Here is a 24,317-nt window from a genome sequence, read left to right as displayed (position 1 = left end):
ATAAGCATGTGAAGATGCCAGAGAAGAAGAAAGAGTCCAAATAATTAAAGGAAGAAAGAGGAAGAACGAGGGAGGGAAAGATGAAATTAGGAGGAAAGGACACTAACAGAAGCTGGAGACGGGTGGGTGTGTTGGTGTGGCGGTTTGGAGCTGTCCTCCTACACAGCTCATTTGAAAGCTGTAGCAGAGCTGCTGGTGACCTTGAGGCCACAGAGGCAGGTCGGCTTCCTCTGTAAGGAGTCACGTTCTCCTGACAGCTCGGAGAGATGACACGCTGAGCTGACACATATCTCAAACTGCAGGGGATTTGGACAATGGTTTGTTCCCTTCTATCACTCGGCCTGAAATACGATCGCTTCCCAAACAGGGAAAAATAAAAACACTTCACAATGAAGTTTTTGATTATTGTTGAGAATTAAGACTTGTTTGAGTAACATAAAAAAGTCTTCAAATTGTGTTACAGGGTTCTTAAATCAAGATCAGAGACACTGATTAGAAGAATACATAAAAAGTGCATTTTTCTTTCATTTTGACGCTTAAACTGAAATCAAAATGTAGTTTACAAAGATAGTAGCTGATTGCACTCTTCATGACTGACTGTGTGATCATTAATGACTGATGATTAAACATTCTGACTATGAAAATCACTTAATTATTATGTCCCTCCACTCCGCTTTTCTGTGTCCTTTAAACAAAATGAGGTTTTCATCTTGTGTTTTTGTTTGTGTTTTTACATCATGTAAGGTTTTTCTTTCCCTTCCCACCTCTTTTTCCTCCTCTAAGTTTTTGTCTCTTTGAGTTTGTACTTGTGGTTAAAAGTTCAATCCATTAGTAGCTAATTAATCCCAACTTGTTTGAAAGACAAATAAAACTCAGGAAGGTTTGTGAGCTGACCTTTGAAAGGCAAACTACTGAGCTACAATCGACTTCTACAGACAAGTGGCTGTTTTCTACCTCAGGTACTTAAAGCTGTGACACAAGTAACTTATGGGCTACCTCGAAAACCAGCATCCTATTGCTTTCATTGCTAATAGGGTTAGGTATGTTTTGAGACTGGCTGAGGCTTTTTGGACTCAATATAATCCACATTCACCTGAGGACCAGAATGAAAGTCTTGTTTAAAGACGTCAAAAGAAAAAAAAAAAAAAAGATACCTGAATGCTTATAAAGATCTAACAGTTGGGTAGGAAAAATTGACTTTTTTAGTCTCTCATATTAAGACATTGCTCTTACTTCAAGAAATTTGACAAGTAAATTTGTCTTGACCCATTGGCATTGGCTCCATTTTATCTTTATTCTGGATTTCATTTTAAAACAAGACATTTTTTTCTGGAGCCGACAGGTGACTGTGGCTTATACTAAGTCTAATAAGACATTTTTACCCATTAAGAGACAAAAAGACTTTCTGAGACTTCATTTTTTGCAGTGTGCTGTCTCTCAACTTTCAGCACAGGCAGAATAACTCGGTACTTAACTAAAAATAAACAGCCATAAATCAGCCACTTCCACAATATCTATATTGATATTTTATTTTTGGCATTTAAGCATCACAAAACCTCACTTATTGAATTTCCGAGTGGTACTTTCAGTCAATTCTGATGCTCCCATTGGTAATTACTAGTCCTAATCATGTGGGGAGAAAAAAAATAAAAAATAAAAAAAAGTTCACCCTGTGTTATTTTGACACTCGAGCGTATGACTCATCAGAAATCTCTGCCATGGAAAATGTTAGTCTGGGCACACACTGTACAACTTTATTAATGCAGCAGCAGAGAGAGAGCTCACACTGTGAAAGTGAATTGTTTATGATTTATGTGCCCACACTATATGGTTGGACTGTCGAGCACAACATGAGCACTCACACTATAAATGTCAAATCAGGACGCGGTTTTGTCAATTTTCAGCAGAGTTTCAGTTGTAAACTTATAGTCGGAGAACAGGACTTCAATTTTAAGTATTGAGTAAAAGTTTCACCTTTCTCACAAACTGACAAAACACTGAATGGATGCTTAAGTGTTTGTAGAGTTAATGGTATGTCTGTCGTTTTGACTTGCATTAGAGTCCCCAGGTAGTGCCTGATTGGTGTATATTTCAATTGTTCACCGAGAAAGAGTCTTTCAGATACTGTTTTCCATTTTGCACTGGTAAAAAAATTTTAAGTAGGGAAGCAGATAAAACAAACCAAAACTTCACCTGAGAAATCAGAGGCAGCTGATCATGGCTGTGATCTACTCTCAAAAACCTACTACACTACACTACATGGCTTGACCCCAAAATCATTTATGCTACTATGAAAAGAGTCAGGATTGGCCTCACAAAGGCCTGTTTGTCCTTTTTCACCCCTAGCGAGCGGATATGAGTTTTGCTGGTGATTGCTGATAGAATCAATATTTCTACATTTACTCTGTTCTGTTTTGTAAGATAAAAGGTTCTTGCAGGAGTTTGAAGGTAGATCTATGACACACATTTGTAATATATATATATATATATATATATATATATGTATATATATATATATATATATATATATATATATATATATACTTTTGTGAAAAAAGTGAAAAAGTGAAATAAACAAACTGAAGCAGGAAATATGTCAAATAATCAAACTGCCTATCAGTTGTAAACAGCTGAAGTAACTGTGTATTTTGTTTTCAGGGAAAGTTTCATGGAGCCTCTCTTTGCCAAACCCCATCATAAGTCAAAAGTGTCACAACCAATATTTCAGCAGCAATATTTTCCCATTTCTTGCGGGAGTGTCATGGCGGAGAGACAAGGTTTCTTTCTGATGGCGTTGTCAAACGTCTGGAAAGATGACAGTATACATGCAGCCGAGGAGCCGTGGTGGCAGAGGGGAGCTGGGGGATTAACGATGCGCACCACATGTTCTGGATCTTTTCTTCATGGTGCGTGAAGGTAGAGCTGGGACTGTGAGACTCAAGGCTAGGGACTCCCCGAGGGAGAGACAGCAGAGACACAGAGGAGATTGAAAGACTCATCTGATATTCATCTTATGCTGCGATGTCTGTCCTTGCTGTGGACAGTCTCAGGGGAAGGAGTGGGGGTGGGAGTCGACTTGCGCGTATACACACAAACACAAAGACACACAAGAGTCACTTATACGGCCTATGAATATGGGATGAAAGTAAAAAAAATATCATATTTATTCATTTTTTCTTTTAAATTTTGTTTTGGAATTTGAGATGCATGATGTATGAATAATCACACTCACCTGTAATCTCACGAACAGTGCGGAATACGTTGAGTTTTTCAGGGTCCAAAGCCTCGATATTGTGGTAGACATCCCTGCAGAGGATCATGGGAAATTAATCTTTATGCTAAGACAAGGCTCTCATTTGAAAGAATCAGTATTTGGTCTTTGTGGTGTTGTTTTTTAGCAGGTTAAAGTTTCTAAAACATATCATTGATTACTTGCAGACATACAAACTGTAAATTAACTCATAAATAAATGTTTATCTCCCACAGACACCCACTACACTCTTGCTGTTTAAGCTTTACTTTCCCTACAGCAAAGTCTTTCCACACTATTTAAAGATCAATTTATGAGGGTTTGCATTTAGTCGCTCTGTTTGTTCTCCAGGCACTTTCAGTGTACTTGTTCTCTCCCCGTCACTAACACTGCATTACAAGCAATTAATACAGTGCAATCTTTCTGCACCGAGGCGTTTAGGTGAAACATTAATGAAACATGAGTGTATCAGATGTAATTAAAAAAATATGTCTATCAATGTCTATGAACCCATGTGATAAGGAATAAAGCTGCTGATTTGGTAATCTGGCTAAGACTGAAAAGTATTCGATCATTATTTATTTTCACACCACAATGACCAAAACACCAAATGTCCACCATGATGACAGTGTGGCTGGTTTCCTCCTGAGCATTTCTGATAGATTTAGCACTTTAAACTCTCACCCCTTGATCCCAGTGATGAGGAACACCAGGTTGCCGTTGATTTTGGTGCAGTTGACAAACTTGTCGATGTTGCTGGAGTCAACCGTCTGAGCTGACTGGAGGCTGGCTGTGCCGATGCCATCACACGCTGGAGCACACAACGAGACAGTACAATGAATTGATGCAACAGGAAAAATAACACTTCATTATGTTCTGTTTTGCAGTTTTTGATTATTCCATTTGATGTTTGACAAATGAAAAATAACAAATAGTAGCGTGAATGTCAGTAACCAAGGAAGTGCAATAGCTGGCAGTCCAGTGTGGTTGTTCAAGGGGGGGTATTCTGCTTCGTCCAGGCATTATACTGTCGTTCTGGTAAACCTGTCATAGCTTACCCAAAGTCTCTTTTTTTTTCATTTTATTTTTTTTAATCAAACTGGTGTTTCAGTAAACCCCTAATTTCAGCCTCCATTTAACACACTTTGTTTCTAGCTGCTGTCTCTTTAAGGCTCCCCCTCCACAAACCCCCTTTCCTCTGATTGGCCTGGGGGGCAAGAGTTTTGGCAGATTTTGGTATTTGAAGTCTTTCCAATGTATAATGAAGTAGTTTGGACATCCTCGTGTGATGACCTCATCATGTCACCATGTCTCATAAAGATTTTGCGAGGCTTTGCTACTTTTAAAAATGGACTATTTTGTTTAGTTTACAGCATAACACCCACTCTTTAAATGTCGGGTCTGCAGGATTTCAACTTTTACAGGAACACTCCTGATCCGTTGTCCTTTACAAGTTTCCATCCATGTGTGTCAGTGTCTGTGTCTGCCTCAACCCCCTCTTCCAACTGCATGTTGATGTTTTGGTTGTGTCAGGGTGTTTCTGGGCAGAGAGCAAGCGTTGTTACCTCAGCCAATCACAAAGCGCTCAGTGCGCAAGTGACTTTGCATGTTAATGGTAGCAAGTGGATAACGTTTTTCAGTAGCTACGATAATGGACGTAACACGGAGGAAGAAACACACAACCAAAGTGAAACGAAACGGCAAACAGATAAAAATTTATCCTAAACGAGGGGGAGGCTTGGCTCGACTGTCACTGGCTTTCGTGAACTTTGAGAGCAGCACAGGCAAGGAGCAATATTAGTTGATATGTGTCAAATACCCATGATTAGCTTGTGCTAACATGCCAAATCAGGTGCACAGCTCTTGAGTATGGTGGGTACCTTTCACATTTGAAACGATACGGTACCGATGCCCGGTACCTGGCAAACGGTACCGGTACTCAACGGTACCAAGTTTCGGTACTTTTTTGTGTTTATGTGGTGAAAAATATCATTTTTTTTCAGGATGAAATTTGTTTTTTTTTTTTCAATTTAACAAATTTATTCTTCAATATATAACCTTGCAATGCTGTGTTCAGGTCCAGCATGGAAAATCACCTACTCTCCCACTCCCTCACAGTCAAAAGGATGCATTTAGGTACCTAAACATGGTACCTTTTGGTTTTACATGAATCGATACCAGGTACTTTTGACAGAAATCGGTCGGTACCTATAAAAGTACCTAATTCGGTACCCACCCCTACTCTTGAGTCTCGCCCATGTAGTACAGTTGTACAGTTGGTTGCTGGGCTAGTGAGTGTTTCTAAGTAGTCACAGTTGGATGCTGTGGGTGTGTGCTGCTGCTGGCACTGAGCCAAGGAGGAGGAGCCTAGTTTGAATGTTGTGTTCACTAACATGTAACGAAAATTCCTGCAGACCCTACCTATAAGTTATGAGCAACCATACAACAGCATACATCATATTTTCAACCTACTGTCATGCCGTGTTCCCTGTTGCCTTGACAGACAGCTGTCTACATTAACTTAAAAAATGTAACATTATAAATAGCTAAAGTACGCTACAGTACTGATGTAGACATGTTTACAGATGACACACAGTTTGTGCCAGGTCTTTCTCTCTTTATTAAAAATGGAAGAAGGGATGCTTTGACTTTGCCAGCTGTTCATTTTACAAAATTGTGATACAGTTCAAGATCAGTGGAAAACAAGGCTAAACAGAAAGAAAACTATTATCATTACCATTAACCAATAGATTGTATCAGGTGAGCTGGTGTCTTGTGTTTCTGAAATGAACTGTGTTTTTCACTGAAAAATGAACAGGTCAAGCGGGAAAGATGCGTAATCATTTCTCCTCGTGTCTGTATGTGGTTTACCTTTGGGGCAGATGTCAGTACATGGAATGCACCTCTTAATGCGGTTCTCCTCCACCTCCATCTTGTTGCTGGGGCACGCTCTCACACAGGAGCTATGGTCAACCACAAAGTTATCTGGAAAAACATTTCATTGTAAATGTCAAGTACAGGTGGCTGCTGTTTGTCACACTGAAACATAAGGTACAGTAAGTGGCACTTTGTGATGGCCGTCACATAAAGAAGTGCTGAAAGTCACCAGTGCACACTGAACGTCTCTGAAAAATAAGGCAATCCCTCTGCTTTGAAAGTAGAGTTTTGGAATTTTAAGCTTTAGAAACAGGAGAAACTAAAAATGAAAAATATTTACTGAGATGTACAGAGAAAGATGAGATGGATTAAATACACAACAATTACCTGTGGTGTATGAGGGGTTGAAGCAGCAGAAAAGAGGTGTAATACCAAAGCTAACGATAAGAGGAAATGATAGAGACGCAGGCCAAACCTTATTCTTCTTTATCACTTTTACTGCCTTTGTTACCTCACACTAAGGACAGAGGCTGTTTCAAGGTAGACGGCTCATGAAGATGAATGAGTGTCAGGACGGGACCTTGACGAACAGTACAACCGTAGCATGTGTCGAACACAATGTGCCACCTCTTGTTCATTGCTTCATGGTTGAAATTTCAGTCTCACACCAGAGTATTATTACAGATTACCTCCATCAGGCTGACAATGCAAGGTTTATTCACACCAGGCACACCCTCTTATCAAAGTAAGACACATCTCTTTAGGAAAGTCGAGCCAAATTTCGCGGAAGAAATCAGTGTCATGTAAGGAGAGCGCAATGAAAGAAGTGAGAAAGAAACAAGGCAGAAAACTGGCTGTTTTGTTAAATCTTGAAATGGTGTAGAGAGTGAAATAGTTTGAGTATTTATCTTGCCAGGCTAGTGTTTATGCATTAAGGCCTTTAAAAACCAACTGTACAAAAACATTAGCCACGGTTACATGAGGAGTTTTTCGTCTCTCCGAACTGAATCTTTCTGAATGACTTTTTTCTGAAAACACTAGTATACATTGAAAGGAATATTCCAATCTCTGGTCTACATGCACCGCTTTTATCAAACAGAATCAATGGGGCATGCGCAGAAAAACGTAAACATCACATGATTTAATCAAAGATGGAGGACGACAGTTTTTTTTGGGAGTCTTCTGTCTGTCCAGTCTTGAAATTTTGTTCATTTCTTTCAAAGTTCGGATAAAAAACAAACTCTCCGCAGCAGTCCAGAGCTGACCGCTGGCCGCCATTTTTAAAATTGAGGAATGTCTCCAGTTGCGTCTCACATCATATCTGAGCATGTGCCGAAAGAACGCACCCTGACAACTTTCCATTTGAGTGGATACATGAAACCTCAATCGGTTTTTGAATATCCCACTCCTGTGAAACTGATTTAATGTCTTTTCGAATTGGCACTTTTCTTTCGGAATAAGGTGAATACAAATGTTAAATTCTTTGGGTTTGAGCAAATAAACCGAATGCAAGCGGAATATTTGGGTCCATGTGTACATGGCTAGAGATGCATTGGTAAATAATGCTCTTTTAAATGTATGTCACGGTAGGGGTGGGGGATATAGCCTCAAAATTTGATCACGATACTTCAAAGAAATTTGCGATTAAGATATTTATGACAATATGGAGAGAAAAAATCAAACAACTTATTATTAGTGGTTGCTGCTTCTGAATAATAGCATTTTTATTGCACACACAGTATGGAAGCCACTTTTCCAGTCATCTACTACAACTACACAAGCTTAAAATGTAAACATAGTAAGTGGATCAGATCCAGAGGAAATCTGACGTCACAAGATAATCTTGCAGGTGACAAACTTCATAATTCTTTATGCAACAAAACATGTGCTTTCTATAAGGACACCAACAGAAAGGAGAAGGCATGGACTGAAGGCGCTGAATTTTGGGAGGGCCATTTTGGGATGAGCTTAACATGCTAATTAATTACCATGAAAGTTTGTTGTGATGGGTGGGATTCCTGCAGGAACATGTGGTTCTCCTGTGATCTTGTAATCTCAGGTATCCAGCTGCTATGGGTGCTGCCCTATGCTGCGCACCGCGGGGCTGCGCTCCAGAGACACATTCAGAATTGGCACGTGCCCAAAATCCACTGAACTGTGCTGCATGGCGCTCATGTTTTGTGTGTGAATTAGGGGTAAGGCTGATATCCGGTTCTGACGTTCGGCTCGACCACACATCCATTGGAGAGGCAAAAAAATCCACCGATAATAACGTAGCTTTCACATCCTCCTCACATGTCTTCATAGCCTGGTTGTATTCGGCCGTGTGTTTCAGCCTTAAGTGGTGGAACATGTTTGTGGTGTTGCCACCCTTCGCGGTTACATTTGCACTTGCTGCATATCTGGTCTTTGGTCTGCCAAACCACCTTCACATCACTGAGGTAGCTCCTCTTTTAGGCTCTAAATCCTCATGTGAGGACAAAGTTGATGCTGCCATGCCACTTTCACTCTTGGCCATTATTGTTTTGTACACAGCAGAGAGTGCCATACATCATTGCGCCTCTGCACTGCAAATATTGCAAAATGACAAACTTATTTTTAAAAAAAATTATACCCGTATTATCATAGACAGTACGATATGGCACACCCCTGTGTCATGGTCTACAAGGACAAATCAGTGTGCTTGTTTTACACTCCTAACAAATACACACACTGGCCACTTAAATGCTAATTAACAGGAATACCAAATCAGCCAATCACATGGCAACAATTAAGTGCATGTAGGCATGTTTACATGGTGACAGAATGATGAGTTCCAAATTCCCACCATGACATTCAGATGGTAGGGTCAGAACTTGGCATGAACAACATGAAAGCATGGATCTATCCTGCCTCGCATCAACTGCTGGATTATTTAGATAAAGTCACCCTTTAATTTCCTTATTTATCTATGACTTGCTACCACTTGAGGTCAGACTTTATTTTATATGACCCCTATGCCACACCAGCCCGTTTACCAGTTTAATTGTTACTCCTGTGAACATAACTTATAAACCTCCTGTCAAACGATTTTAGAAGTTTAGACAAACAGAGTTGTTGTTACTTTGTAAAGTGTCACTACAAGTTTGGTAGAAAACAAGACTGTTTCTTTATGTCACGACTTACGTGGACACTTCTTGACACAGAAGGCTCCGTAGGTGTATTTGGCCCTTGGGTTGTGTTCCAGCTGGAAGGTGGTGGGGTTGTAGACAAATGGCTGGGGGCACTGGGTCACACATGCCCCACTGTCATTGAAGTTGGTGCAGGCCTGTGAGTATAGACCCAAAGTAAACACAGTGGTAGAACAAGTGTTAAGGTCCACAGAGAAATAACAAGTGACAATCGAAGAAACAAAAAAATATAAAATACAGCAGCATTATAACAAAAATACACAGGGACATACAAAGACAATCCTTGTGAGAGTTGTATAAATTTTGGTTTAAAAGATAAAGAATGTAAATGATTGAAAAATTAGGTTATATGAAGCCAGAAAATTGATGCATTTGATAGAAGTAATTTCAGACTTCCCTCTATTTTACAGAGATGTTCAAAATGACTAACTGATTCATGCATTCATGAGAATAATAAAAGAGGTAGTGTGAAGTATTGCAAAAAGCTGCAAATAATGAGCAAGATCCTGCCTGTCCCACATCAGGCAGAGGGGCTCCTGAAGTGATGCTCAGTGAATTATAAGCCCAGAAATAGACTTATCATGCAGAGAATATATCAAACTAATAAAGCACACAGGGAAGAGATGAAGAGGAGGAGGAGGAGGAGTCTGTATTTGATGACAAAGGCTCTCATGTAAGGAAGTAGCAGAAAACTCATGTCACCATGTGGCCATTTGACTTCAGCATTTCTGTCATAGTTTTTGTCATGTTGTCTGAGGTAACTGGTACCAACCAATCAGTGGCAGCCTTGTTGTCTGCACCTACAACCAACAATGTCGACCAGTTGCCACATCTCAAAGATGTAACAAAAGCGGCTGTCGGGGCACATATCACTATCCTGTAAAAAGCTAACCATGTAAACACATATTGAGAAACATGTCAGTAGACTAGGTAAAGATGTGAATATGAGATTCAGATTTTTGTGGTTACATGTTTAACTGTGTGTATTGCTAACAAAATGTTATTTGAGATGTATTTTGTGTTTATAGGAGTGGTCATTACAAGGTTGTCCACACTCTTGATGTTATCAACAACAGCAACACCAGCAACAATACTACTTCTATTACTAGTACTACTACTACTAGTAGTAGTAATAATAATAATAATAATAATAATAATAATAATAATAATAATAATAATAATAATAATAATAATAATAATGACAATAATAACGATGATAATATGTATAATAATAATGATGCTAGTAATAATAATAATAATAATAATATTATTATTATTATTATTATTACTAGCATTATTATTATTATTATTATTATTATTATTATTATTATTAATGTTATTATTATAATGAATCAGATTTTTACAACGCTTTTAAAGGTACTCAAAGACACTTAATAAAAAAAAACAAGAAAACACAAATTCTGCCCACAAACACCCAGCTTGTAAGCAGTTGTAAGCTGTTCAGGAACATGTAAGTAGATGTGGGAAACACTGCAACCAATCAAAACATTTGTGCATTTGTGTCTTATTTCTAAGAAAATGTCTTGAAAGTCTTAATTTAAGCCTAGTTCAGCCAGCCAGTGCAAAAAGACATAACAATGAAGAAATGCTGCCTAAACTGTCTCTAATGAGCAAAAAAAAAAAAAAAAAAAAGCCAATGGAAAAAAAGAAAAATTACATTTCTGCTTTCTTGGAATAAGAACAAAGTTCCAATTAAATAAACGTAAAAAGTACATTTTTTCATTACATTGATTACTTTTTTAGTCATTACAGGTAGTTTAGGTATCATTTTTTTTTAGCTTACAATTTCTTAAAATGTGATTTTTTGCCCTAGCTGCATTAATCTTGCTCAAATGGAGTCCATTAGTCACATGCAAACACAAATAAAAGTGGGATAGCAATGTGTGGATGTGGATAAGTCCAGTCTGGAAGTAACTTAAATGCAAAACACTGAGTTCAAAAATATTATCTTAAAATGTAACAAAGGCAGTGTAGTTAAAGCTAGCAAGGATACTGTTTGCATTTTATTTGCATGAGTAGGGCTTAATGCAACCAGTGAGCACTGTTTATCTCTCCTTGTATGGTGGTAGCATGCACACTCACATGTAAACCAACCCTTTTTCCAACACAACTAGTGAGGTTATCATATTATTATCCAACTATTTTTGCCTTTGCCCCAAATAGATTTGCCTGAGTTACAGTCAAAGTAAATAATCCTTCAAATCCAGCAGGAATGAAGAAATCCTTTTAGCGGAAGTGAAATATGTCACTAACTGAAAAAAAATGAAATAAAATAAAATAAATAAATCAGCAATTTGATGAATGTTAATATGAAGAACAGTATTACCAGGAAATGTGGTGTGCAAACTTACACAAGCATTATCTAATAGAAGACAGTCTCGTAATGTGTCCAACATAAAAGGGGACCAGCGTGCCAGGAGGGAGTTTTCTGGGGTCCTTTCTGGTGTGTGAGAGTGTGTGTTTGTTTGTGTGTGTGTGTGTGTGTGTGTGTGTGTGTTGGGGGTTGGGGTCACTTACAAAGCAGTCTGTGTCCTTCGGTCCATAGCAGCCACCTGCACACTCACGATGGCAGCAGTCACTCACATAGGGACCAAAGCACCGGCCGTCACACTGCTCTGCGCACACCGTCTTAGTTACTGTGGAGTGACAGATGAAGAAAAAAAGAGACAAAAAAATGTCATAAAACCAGAGAACTATCTGTGGTACTTTCCAGTCACTGCGAACAAAAGGACACTGAATGAGGAATGGCAGGGAAGTAGCTCATTTGTTCCTGTAGGATTGTCTTTGATCAGGAGTGAGTGTGATTAAATTTGTCACCCTCTGCTCGGGCACTATGTGCACCATGTGGGTAAAGCTAGCTGAACAGAAATTGAATAAAATGTATATAGACAAGGACGCTTCCATTGAAAATACCCGTGCAAAGAAAATATACATTCTTCTTCTTTGCCTGATGTTCAGCTAAAACCAGAGCATGTCTGCCTCCCACTTGCTGTCTTCGTCACATGTTTGTCTCCTTGCACGCTCCTCTCAGGGTCTCTCAGTCTGGGTTGAATAGAGACGTCGCCGTGCCTATATGACTCAACGTACTGCTGTTGAGTCATATAGGCAAACTCTCAGCATATAGGCATGCTGAGAGTTTGTCCTGCGTTTCCCTGTATGCCTGTCGCAGTCATATGGGATACCGTATGCTAGCCTGCGTTGTCTCTTGACAGCCATATGTAAATGGGAGTAGGACTCTGTGCCATCTCACAGATAAAGACAGCTGGTAAAAGAAACAGCTAAAGTGTCTGTAATGGGGAATTCAAGTGGAAGGAGGGATATCACTCCAAATTAAAATCTTTTGCAAACAGACAAAGAATTAGAAAAAGAAGACTTTGCATGAAAGGCTGTGTATTAAGTGCATTTTGTTAGGGATGATAGATGACAAAATAATTTCTCCCAGTGTTTCTTTTCATATTTTTATTTTCTTTCTTCTATATAACAAATATATTATGGACAGGTTTCATAACAGAAATAAAGTGTTGGGACAAGTGATGTAGAAGAGTCACTGTGTTGTCTCGTGTCTTTGAATGCATCATCCCTGGAGCAGGAGCTTGGTTCCCTTTAAGACGTCATTGTAATCCAGAGAAGTGGCCTCAGCTGTGAGAAATGGGGGGATTTATGCACTGGACACTAGGCTCAACAGATAATACATTTTGGACTGTTGGTGTAAAACAACTTTGCTTTTTGTTAAGACTCAACTTATTTAAAAAAGAAATATCAAAACTTTGACAACAACGCTTGGGCTGGGCCACCTCAGAGCCTAGATGAGCTTATCCTCGTTATCGTTATTTCTTGTCTATTAAACCAGACCTTAATATTGGTCTGTCCTTTTCCACACACTGTACATGTTCAGGTAAGCTTCCTGAGTTTATGGGTTTCCTTAAACTTTATCTAACCCATAACAATTTTTAGGGACCTACTGGAAAACCAAGGTGCTTCCTATGTCCTCTTTGAATGTGCAACAATTGGACTGTTGGCATTTTTGTGTCTTTTGATGGATCTTTAAAGATGCTGTGAGGAGGATCTGTTTTAATTTGACTGCCTCTCCACCTTCTGGCCCAGAGTGTCACGCACACTGTCATGAAAATGTGACTTTTAACCAGTGGGTGTGTTTGTTTCGGAACAAATATTTTTGTTCAAGTCCAACTTTTTGTGGAATAAAACTTGACAAGGTATTGTATTTATCAGTACAGTTATGTTGCCCTGTCATTTGAAGCATGACGAGCAAATGTAAGTTTGTACCGTATATCAGTAGCCAGCCAAGTGTAGCGCTACTAGCAGCCCAGAGCTACACATATCTGTAAGCTAATGTGACAACAAGCAAACTGTCAGTTTGTACAGCCATTGAGTAGCTGTTCATATGTAACGCTATGGCCCAATGCTGTAAGACATGTCTGTAATGTGAAACGTTAGTGAATCCTGGTTATGTCCTGCCAGTCATTTACCAATCAGAGCTAACGTAACCTCACTCTTCATTTTATTGATAGACTCTCAAGTTTGAACAGACCACTGCAGAATAACTGCTGACTGTGGGTTGGAATCAACATTAGCAGAAACAGATTAGCTCCTGTGTTAGCCTTTAGCTCATGCTCTATCTCTCTCCTGTTTATCTTTCTTCTGCTCTTCTGTCCTTTTTCTGTCTGACAGTTGGGCTCCAGTGTCCACCATCACTACAAAATTTGGCGTGGTGTTGTCATAGAAACTTTGACGTGCCCTCAATCAATCCAGTGTTTCTCAACCCAATCAGGAAGCTATGAAGTAGCATTTCAGAATAACCTACATTGGCGCTGATAATCTCATTTTAAAGTGTGGGTTACAATCAGGCATATATCTAGAAGGGAGAATGTTTTAATCATTTAATCACTTTCAAACTCCTCACAGCCCCTTGAAGTACATAAAACCAAGAGATGCTTTGCTGATTTATTTTGATGTGTGTGACATGTTTGTTGCTGAACTTGCAATACAATAATTTCATCACATCCCAAAAATCCCTGGAATACATCAAATCCCATTTCCTAACACAAACTGACATCCGATTTGCTTGCTCTCTTGAGTGTACAAAATCAGGAAGGAGGAGTGATTTGGGTCAAAAATAGTAACATTTGGCTTTTCTTAGCAAAGCTGATTTTCCTGTAAACAATTACAGAAACAGAAACCAAATAGCACTGAGGAAGTGCTTCATTTATATATCTGAGCTTTGTGTAATGATAGAGCTTAAAACCCTGATTTCAACACTAAGCTAAAAAAAAGAATTAAGTGAAAGTAAATGAAAATCATAAAACTAACATTGTATGTCAGTGCAGTCACAGTGTTTTCACGTGTTCTGTTTCTCTTGGGGTATTGCAGTGAAGAGATACCATCAAAGTGATGGATACAAGCCACAGACAACCTCCCGAACACACACATGCAAACACTCAGGCATATTTCACCAGACGCCTAACGTACCATCAGCAGCATTCCATTAAAGCCGCCTGGGCTAAAATGAAACAGCCCACCTAACCCAAAAGACACTTTGTCAAACAAACAACCTTGCCAACGGAGTGACGCAACGTTGTTGATCAATTTGACTTTAAACTTCTACTTTAAAGAAAAAGGGCTGGTAACGGCAAATACAAAAGGAATCCATCTCATAAAATATGCCCTGGAGCTTCCATTTGAACAAGCTGTGGACAGGAGCATCAGTCACAGGGACCGCTGCCTCTCAGTTCCTATTTACATCAGCAGAAATGTGCTTCTTTCAAATTTGGTTTCCTGGATAACATCATAAATAAAAGGGTTTTTCCCTTCCAGTTGAATTTTTATTTATTTTCTTTTTTATTGCAAAGCTGGTTTGAAAATATATTCCAATTTCAGAGGAACACAGAGGGCTTACAGTATGTTGTCCACAGAACCCAATTTCAGTCAGTGTACAGATTCCGACTCTGCACATTAATGACAAAATCTAGTTCAGTTATTGATTCCTAATTAACAACATTAAAAAGCACTGAAAAAAAATAATTATTTCAATTAATCAATCAAACTTTATTTATAGAGCACTTTTCATACAAAAGAAATCATTTTAGTCTGGGGTTTAGACCTCGAAACTTTGGCTGACTTTGAGACAAACCACAATCCAGTTTTGTTTGTCTTTTGCCATACATGAAATTTCTTCACTGTAGTGTCAAGTCAGTTTCCAATAATTGTATGAAATTAATTTCACAAAAAAACCCACCAAGTGAACAGCTGAACCAAATTCTGAAATTTCTGATGTTTTTCTTTCTTTTTTTTTTTCTAAAATTAACAAAAATGAGGATGTTCCTGAAAAAAAAGGATACATGTAATATCCTATATTCTAGGGGTGGGAGAAAAAAATCAAAAATCAATATATTCTGATTTTTTGTTTGACAATATCAAAATCAAGATTCTTTGCCCAAAAAAACTTTTTTTTTTTTTTTTTTTTTTTTTGAAATTCAAACTCTTTATTTGTTTCTAATTGTACTTTGTTTCTAAACTGGATTGGAAAAAAAATTACCACTTTTCTCCAGCAGAGGGCAAAATGTTTCTCACTGACTCACATGATGTGTTTTTTTTTTATGGGAAGATATAGCTCCTGATAGTCTATAGACATTATCATCATCATTTTACTTTTTTCCCATGGTCTGGTGTTAAAAAAGCAAACCAAAAATCACAAAAATCGTAAATATTAGAGAATCACAATCAAAATGAATTGGCACCCCAAAAATCGTGATATAATCAAATTACGAGAATAGCATATCATCCAATACCTACTATATTCTAGCTTGTGGTTCAATATAGAATGATGTAATCAGACCAGCTCATATAAAAGATGAAGGCTCTACTTTCTTCCCCTGAGTACCTACCCTGCCTCTCAAGGCCCAGTGCTCTTTTTGGCCTCTTCTCAGTTCCAGGAACCAAACTAAGACGGACACAGAAAAGAAAATTCTCCCTTTTCTCAAGCACTTGAACCTCAACTTATTTTGTACAGAGAATCCCAAGGTGATCGCTGCACTAACTCTAACCTTTCACCAACCACTTCATCAAATATTTAGATTTTTTTTCAGCCCACTCACTCATCACTGTGCAGCATTATTAAACAAAGCAAGTTGGTAACCTCCAAATAAAGTGTGTGGAGATCCCTCAGGTTTGAAGCAGGTCAAATGTCTTTATTATGAGATAGAAATTTTGAAAGTGCTCTGACTGGGCTGCATTGTGGAGTGGTGATTAGCTGTTACCTTACAGTTACAGATCAAAGGCCTGTACCAAAAACATTGGTGTGTAAATATTAAGAAATAAAATACAAAGGCAGCTCTTGTCTCTCTAGTTGTAATTCAGTGCTGCACTGATTTCATCACCCTGTCTTCAAAGCTCAGATGTGAGATGAGCTTGTTTGTCCTTATTTTTTGGCAGACTGATAAAAGCTCTCACTGACAATGGTTGATGTTCAGCTTCCCTCTTTAGAAACATTGTTCAGATTTTCATAATTTAGCTAGTGAAGATCTGGAAATCATAAACTTAATATGCAGTCTCAAGGATGCAGAGTTAACAGGACAATTATCATCATTTAAAAAACAAAAACTATATATATATATATATATATATATATATATATATATACATATATATATATATATATATATATATATATATATATACATATATATATATATATATATATATATATATATATATATATATATATATATATATATATATATATATACATATATATATATATATATATATATATATATATATATATATATATATATATATATATATATATATATATACATATATATAAGTGCTGGGCAAGGTAACGCGTTATTTTATTTTCGCGTTAACCCGTCAATCTATTGCTCTATATATGTGATTTAACTATTACTGTATAACAAGTACTGATTTAGTATTTGCATGACAGATGTTATGGCACTTTCGTTCATATGGCAGAAAATTCCAATAAAATTGCACTATACACTGCTTTTGAATTCATTATTAGTTTTTGAATTTACAATGCAATAAATTATGATTAATCAGGGAAACATGCGATTAATTACAATTAAAAGTTTTAATCGTTGCCCAGCCCTAATATATATATATATATATATATATATATATATATATATATATATATATATATATATATATATATATATATATTCACTCAGACGGGGCCATTTTTTACTTGACCAAAAACACAAATAAACAGACTCCCACCGAAAAAAATCTGGTATCGGTCTGCATTCACGCACTGTTTAGAGAATTTTCAGTGCGTTACTTTCACACAAAAACACCGCTAAATAAGGCTCTAGTTCTCATCGTGTTGTAAAACGGCACTACCTCCGCTGCAGAGCCACAGCTGGCTACGAGGCACTCGCCGCTTAGTGTATCAGTCCACGCGCACGGCGTGCCAGATATAAACAAACGCAGGTAGTCTGCCAGGACAAATTATGCAATAACAATGTAAAGATGAGTGATTATGAGAGCGAGGACGACCTGCCGTTCACATTGAATAAAGCGTGAACGCAGACCAATATTAGATTTTTTTCGGTGGGAGTCCGTTTATTTGTGTTTTTGGTCAAGTAAAAAATGCCCCAGTCTGAGTGCAGAGGAAACCGGCAGAGGAGCAGGGAGGGGGTGTTTGGTGTGAGTGCTCTGGGCTTCTGCTGCACAAAAACACTGCAGTAGGGGTAATTTCTGCCCTAAACCTTGTGATAGGACCCAACTTGTTCCATCCTGGAGTATCACTTCAAGGCCCACCCATAACTAAAAAAAATATAAATCTGCCAAACAAGCTACAAACTTGTTATGGCATACAATACTTGTGAAATTTTAAAATTAGAATTTTAAGAAAGAAAAAAAAACCCATCAAAAGTTAAAACTGTAAATCAATTCTGCACACTCTGTTAAATGAAAGCTTTAATTATCCAAAGCACAGTGCTGTACAGAATGGTTCTTCATCCACTTCTTGGGGAAAATTCCCTCCATTTATTAACCCAACACTCCTATACTTTTATATATCAGTAAATTTCACTAAAAAGACCTCTGCAGAGTTGACTTCTTGACTGTTTTCACTTCCTTCTTGGGGTATCAGCACCTAAAGCTGCTGTTTACTGTTGATTCTCAAACAGTTGAATAGCTATTCATGAAAATGAAATCAAAGCATCTTTACAGTCATCTCCATTACACCTACTCACTTCTTGTATTGCAGTTTTATAAAATAATAGATTGTGGGATAAGAAAAGCATAAGGAGGACGAATCATGACACTCTCACATGGATAAAGATAGCGAGATAGTGGTAATAGCTAAAAGAAGGCAGGGAGACGGAGACAGAGCTTATCAAGGGTCGGTCTGAGACGTGTTGTTAACAGGTCCTGGTCAAACAGTTCATTCCTCATTATCTTAATGAGATCGCGACCGCAGAACAAATACGATGAGACATGCCAGGGTTGGAAGGCAAAGATGAAGTGGTCTGGACAAAGAGGGATGACAGAGAGGAGGGGATTGATGGGAAGGGTTGTGCAGTTACTGGAAACTAAAAGAAGAAAGGAAAACGAGGAAGAAAATGATTGTTTTTTTTATCCCTGTAAATATGTTTGTGCTTTATTAAGAGTTATGAAGTTTCATTAGAACCTAAGCGTAATATTAAAGGAGCTTCTCTGTGAGTGTGTGAGTGTGTGTTTGAGAACGGTTGAGAGGTGTGTTAGACACAGATGGAAGGATGATGAAAATGGATGGATGGACATCTGTCGTGAAAGAGAATGAGTTTCAGGGACAGCAGGTTGATAGATTGCAGACAGACGGACGATGACTTCACACTTTTTCATATTTGCTGTTGAAGGAACGTGCCTGTGTTTTGGGCATATTGTTCTGTTGTTCAGTTTACTTATCAAAAGGCAGCTGAGACGCTCTTTCATTATCTATGTGTCATGGATCTGTCATTGTTTGGTGTGTCTGACGTCAAGTAAATCACGAGTCTCCTCTGACTGTAAAGCTTTAAATCTAACACTAGGCTGTGTGATACTTTGTTAAATACCAACAATGAGTCACATGAGTTAAAAACTGTCAAACTTTTGGGAGTAGGAGTGGCAGTTTTGGCAAAATACATAAACCTAAGTGCAGTCATGTTGGGAAACAAAAACAACATCAATGACAAAATCCTGTCAAAGTGTCTCAATAATTAACACTCACTCATGTTGGGCTGATAAAGTGCTTTCCAACCACAGGAACTTTCCCAATTGCCAGTTGAGGAACTATGTGCTTTTTGACTCAGCTTCTGATTGGTAGAGCAACCCCTCTGTTTTAAATTCACCTGCCATCCACCACAACATCACACACATCTGTGATTCACTTAGTTAAATAACTCCTGAACAATCATCTTCTTTGAGCCTGGTAATGAGGATGTGTCTCTGTCGGCTCCTGGTGCTACAGATCAAAGAGTGACCCTGTAAACTGGAGACCTTCAGCTAAACGTGTTGGTGGATATTGAGTTTACAACAGCTGTTGAAACATGGACAAGGTCTGCTAGAATGTATCCTACTTTAGTTTTTAGTCATTTATTTAAAAATGTTCTCATCAGATCTGTATTTAATGATAACCTCAAATCATTTGAGAAGGATGCACCCCACTGACAGTTGTCGATCAACTGGATATTCTCTGATGTCTCGATTCTTTAGCTTTAAGCCCCGTTTCCACCAAGAGGTTGTGTTCAGTTTGTCTCGGCACAGCACGCATTTTACAACATTTCCATGGACTAATCCTGGAACAGATCTCCAAATAACTGAGACAAGCCGTCCCACTTTTTGAGTTGGGGTGCAAGACTAAACCAATCTGATCCCAGAAGGTGGAGATACAACACTGCAGTCCCTTGATTGGTCAATAAATTGTCACTTGCCATGCAACAACAGCTGTATTTCTCCTGGAAGCACAAAGCTTGATTGTTGTTTTTAACAAAGAGCCACATGCCAATCACAAAGAAGATGAATTACTTGATGTCTTCTATTGTTGCTCTTTCTTTACTGTGTCATGTTTTTCTTCTTCGTTGGATTTATTAGCCGGGTACACTGTGTTGCATTGCTATGGCGTCACACTATTATGTAACATATGTAGACATCAGCAACTGGTGACATCACAAACAAGACCAACTAGCCAACTTGTACCAAACTGTACTGATCTAAACTGGACTGCTTGGTGGAAATGAACTGATTTGCCACTGGAGCCTGTTTCCTTTCAAGTGTGAATTGAAAAAAAAAAAAAAACATACTGGCCAATGAAGCATGACATAAAGCACAAGCAAAACCAGTACATGCAGATTATCTTCCATGCTAACAGGTGGTGTTGCACATCAAGATGCTGGCCTGTCTTCCCTTCTATGGTGTTGTTTTAGCTAACTGGCCTTTGTTTTTGTTTTAATGCCCTCTGCTGGTCTGGCTGTGTATTGCAATTACTTCTGTTTTTTTTTTGTTTTTTTTTTCCCAATGGGCCTGATTTGCAAAGTCTACCAAGAGCTTCAGGCCTTGGTGGAAATGTTGCTTTCAGTTCTTGGGAAAGAAATGGAAAAAGCACCAAAAATCACCTAAACATAAGCAATAAACCACACATTTATGATACTCTGGTATGATGAACTCAGACTGTTCATTATAATGATACATCAGTATGATTAAAGAGTTTAAATGCCTAAAAACTCTATTCTCTCATGGGTTATTATATTTTATTGCTTTAAATTATTTTTGGGGGCATTTTGTTTTTATTTATCAAGGCAGATAAAGTGATACAGAAACTATTGGGGCAGGGAATTAGGGAACGACATGCAGCAAAGGGCCAAGGTTGGAATCAGACCCACAACTGCTGCACTGAAAAATAAAGCCCCCACCTCGGGTGTACTTGCTTATGCCAAGGAACCTAGTGGGTGTCCCATTCAGTTACTGTCTAATGATAATATGTACTTATCAGAGTGATGGTTTAAGTCTCAGTGTTGCCAGGATTTCTTTTGCCCACATTAAGGTTAAATCATAATTTGTTGAATTGATACGTTGAAGGATTGAATTGACATGCTCTCCACATCGACTTGGTTCTTGTGAACAGTTAAAGCCCACAGGAACATAAATAGACAATACCTCCAAGGTTAACTTCTGTGTCAACAAAGCATGTGCTTCTGAAATGGGAGGCCCCATGCTGTAATGCTTTTCTGTAGTGTGTGAGAGAAGAACTAAAAGAACTCAGGTGGCGGGATGGGTACATGCTAACAGCGTCAGAGAGCTTGAGAGCTTAGAAAAGATGACTGAAGAGGAGGGAATAACATGCAGCTCTCCTCCTCTTCCCTGCTGATGGACTCAGTAGTGCATCATTCTCACACTCTCTCCCAGCTGCCATTAGCTGGTATGAAGGGTGGGAGGTCCCAGCAGGAGAATTTACAGAATATGCTCAGGGCCTAGTGGTGCTCTCAGTTGTTGAGTGTCAGTGTGTGTGATAGTGTGTTTGCTGGATGCTGTGGCATTGCTTCAGCTATTTCTGGGTCATTCCTATACACAGCTGATATACCAGGCCAAAAACAGCCTAACACCTTATAAACTGACACTTAGACATGTTAAAGGGTAAAAAGGTCATGCTAGCAGTAACATTTCTGATGTGCTGAAGGTCAAAATTCTTGTTATCAGCTGTGGCTCAGAAGCTGTGCTGCAGCCATGAGCCAGAGGCCAGAGCTATATAATATCTATAGATCCAGATCATATAAAACTACTATTATGCTGCAACACTGTACTACCCAGATGTAATCAGGCACAGATGATGGATGGCATCATGCAGCGCAGAACAGTTTGGCAGCATTTATTTATTTATTTATTTTTGCATTTTAAAGAGAGGGTATTGTGCTTTTTCCGGCTTTATAGCATCCTCCTTGTAGCCACCATAGTAGCTAAACATTATTTACAGCTCGAACAAATCCATATCTTTATTGCACTGCTGTTTTTAGAAAACTGTTATTACAGCCTTTGTCTGAAATGCTTTGCTCCCAGTTACTGTCTCTTTAAGACCCCACAATCCCCCTTTCCTCTGATTGGCCAGTCCTCTGAAGGTCTGTCAGGAGCTTAGATTAGTGTAAAGATTAATGAGGCATTCCCCTCTAGTGTGCCATAAACAAGTTAGGAAGATCCTTTTGCAATGACCTCGTCATTCAGCAAGTCTTGTGAAGATCACGTGGTAATCGTTAGAACAAACCATTTTGGGCATTTTACGGACAGAATCAGGAATTTTTACAATAAAAGAGTATGTAGCAGTTTGAAAATCTGCACACATTTAGTTTTGATATCCAACATTGTTACTTTATACCCATGTTTGAAATATGGGTAAGAATGATAACCCCTCTTTAAATTTCAAATGTGTCATTTTTTTCTCACATGGCACTGAGCCACATGTCTCACAATCAACCAGAAAAGGATGGTTTGCTGTTTTGTCTTCCTTACACAGGTCACATTGCGAGGAAAGACGGTAAAACAGTCAAACCAAATTACAAAAACAGAAAAAAAAAAATTAAACTGTGTCATCAGAAGAAAACAGGACTAACATCATGTGATGTGTTCATAGCTGATAGCAGCTGCATACTTACAGCTCTGACACTGGTCCTCTTTGGGTCCCCAGCAGCGACCGTTACAGGAGCGATGGCACTTTTGACCTGCAGAGAAGTTCAAAGGAAGTCAATTATGACATGTACAATGTTCATTTTGACACAAAATATCATCACATATTCCCACCAGTGGAATCTAATCCAGTTAAACACAACAGGGACTATGTTTACTTGGACACCTTATTCCTATTCCTATTCTGGTTAAGGCAATATTCTGAAAAATGCTTCTCACAGTGCTGAGCTACATGTTAATCAGCATATTCCCAATAGACAGTAGCAGTAGTAACGTCATGACATGACCTCATCATGCTTTTGCACACAATGTATGGACATCACCGTGTTATCTATATCCCTCCTTCATCAAAGTGTTACTAGAATTCCTGTACTCATCCAGTGATATTTTTACTAATTTTTATCCTGTGTTTGTCTGGAGATCCTCCATGTAACCATGGCTGCATGTAGCAGCCTGTAGCATGTCAATGCTAACTGGTGCAAGGCCTGATGTCCTCCCACAAGGTGAGAAGAAGGAGGTGAGGACGACATGCTGGTTCTCGGGTGTGAGCTAAGAAGTGACAGCATGGACCTGTCTTTCCATACATTGTTATTGGGAACATAATTTCTATCTCCAATAAGATGGACAAGCTAGCTGTGCTAACCCAGCAACAGAGGAAATACCAGAGGGGAAAGTAGCATCATGCTATTCACAGACATGGCTAACAGGGCTAGCACCAGAGACTAATGCCACATTGGAAGAGCTTCACCTGCAGGATCTAGGAGACAGAGACTGAACAGACTGCTGAAGAAGCTCAGTCCTGGACCCTGTGGAGGTGGAGACTGGCTGAACTGGACAATGATGGACAAGCTGTCATCATCTATTTTCCTATGGACCTTTTTGCACTTTCTATACATTTCCTTACTTTTTTTTCTCGATTGCTATTCTATTCTATTCTATTCTATTCTATTCTATTCTATTCTATTCTATTCTATTCACCTCCTCAACCACAGCTTGTTGCAAACTCTTTTAAACATAGCACTAATGCAGTGCTTTAATTTAATTAATTTAATTAATCATTTTTAATGTTTTATGATGTGATTTTATGCAATGATTTTATTTTGCCTATTATGATTTTATTTTATGTAAGCTGTAAAGCACTTTCAATTGCCTTGTGTATAAATTGTGCTCTACAAATAAACTTGCCTTGCCTTACCTTGCCTTACCTTTCGGCCATTGATGTAATCCATGATATTCAACTTTTTCATTAATTTGAATGAGTTTGTCTCCTCTTCGTACTAAAAGTGGAAGCTTTTTTTGCTTTCTTGCCTCGATAAACATGTACA

At 38.4% G+C, this 24,317-nt stretch overlaps 1 protein-coding gene across 2 annotated transcripts in view; it reads right to left on the bottom strand.

Moving 5' to 3' along the window:
* Positions 1-24,317, bottom strand: part of erbb4b (erb-b2 receptor tyrosine kinase 4b) — a 525,535-nt gene that overhangs the window by 162,461 nt on the left and 338,757 nt on the right. For both annotated transcript variants that reach the window (XM_074694273.1, XM_074694274.1), the window contains exons 5-10: positions 22,962-23,027; positions 11,836-11,954; positions 9,293-9,434; positions 6,122-6,235; positions 3,935-4,061; positions 3,233-3,306 (exon numbers count right to left, since the gene is read on the bottom strand). In XM_074694273.1, the coding sequence (XP_074550374.1) occupies positions 3,233-3,306; positions 3,935-4,061; positions 6,122-6,235; positions 9,293-9,434; positions 11,836-11,954; positions 22,962-23,027 (642 nt within the window). The remainder of the gene's footprint in view (positions 1-3,232; positions 3,307-3,934; positions 4,062-6,121; positions 6,236-9,292; positions 9,435-11,835; positions 11,955-22,961; positions 23,028-24,317) is intronic.

Source organism: Halichoeres trimaculatus, unplaced genomic scaffold (genome assembly GCF_033239565.1).
Source record: "Halichoeres trimaculatus isolate MK-OKI-2021-1 unplaced genomic scaffold, fHalTri1.1 fHalTri1_scaffold_19, whole genome shotgun sequence".
Taxonomy (NCBI): Eukaryota; Metazoa; Chordata; class Actinopteri; order Labriformes; family Labridae; genus Halichoeres; species Halichoeres trimaculatus.
The sequence above is the reverse complement of the archived record's forward strand: the minus strand, read 5'-3'. Positions and strand labels throughout refer to the sequence as shown.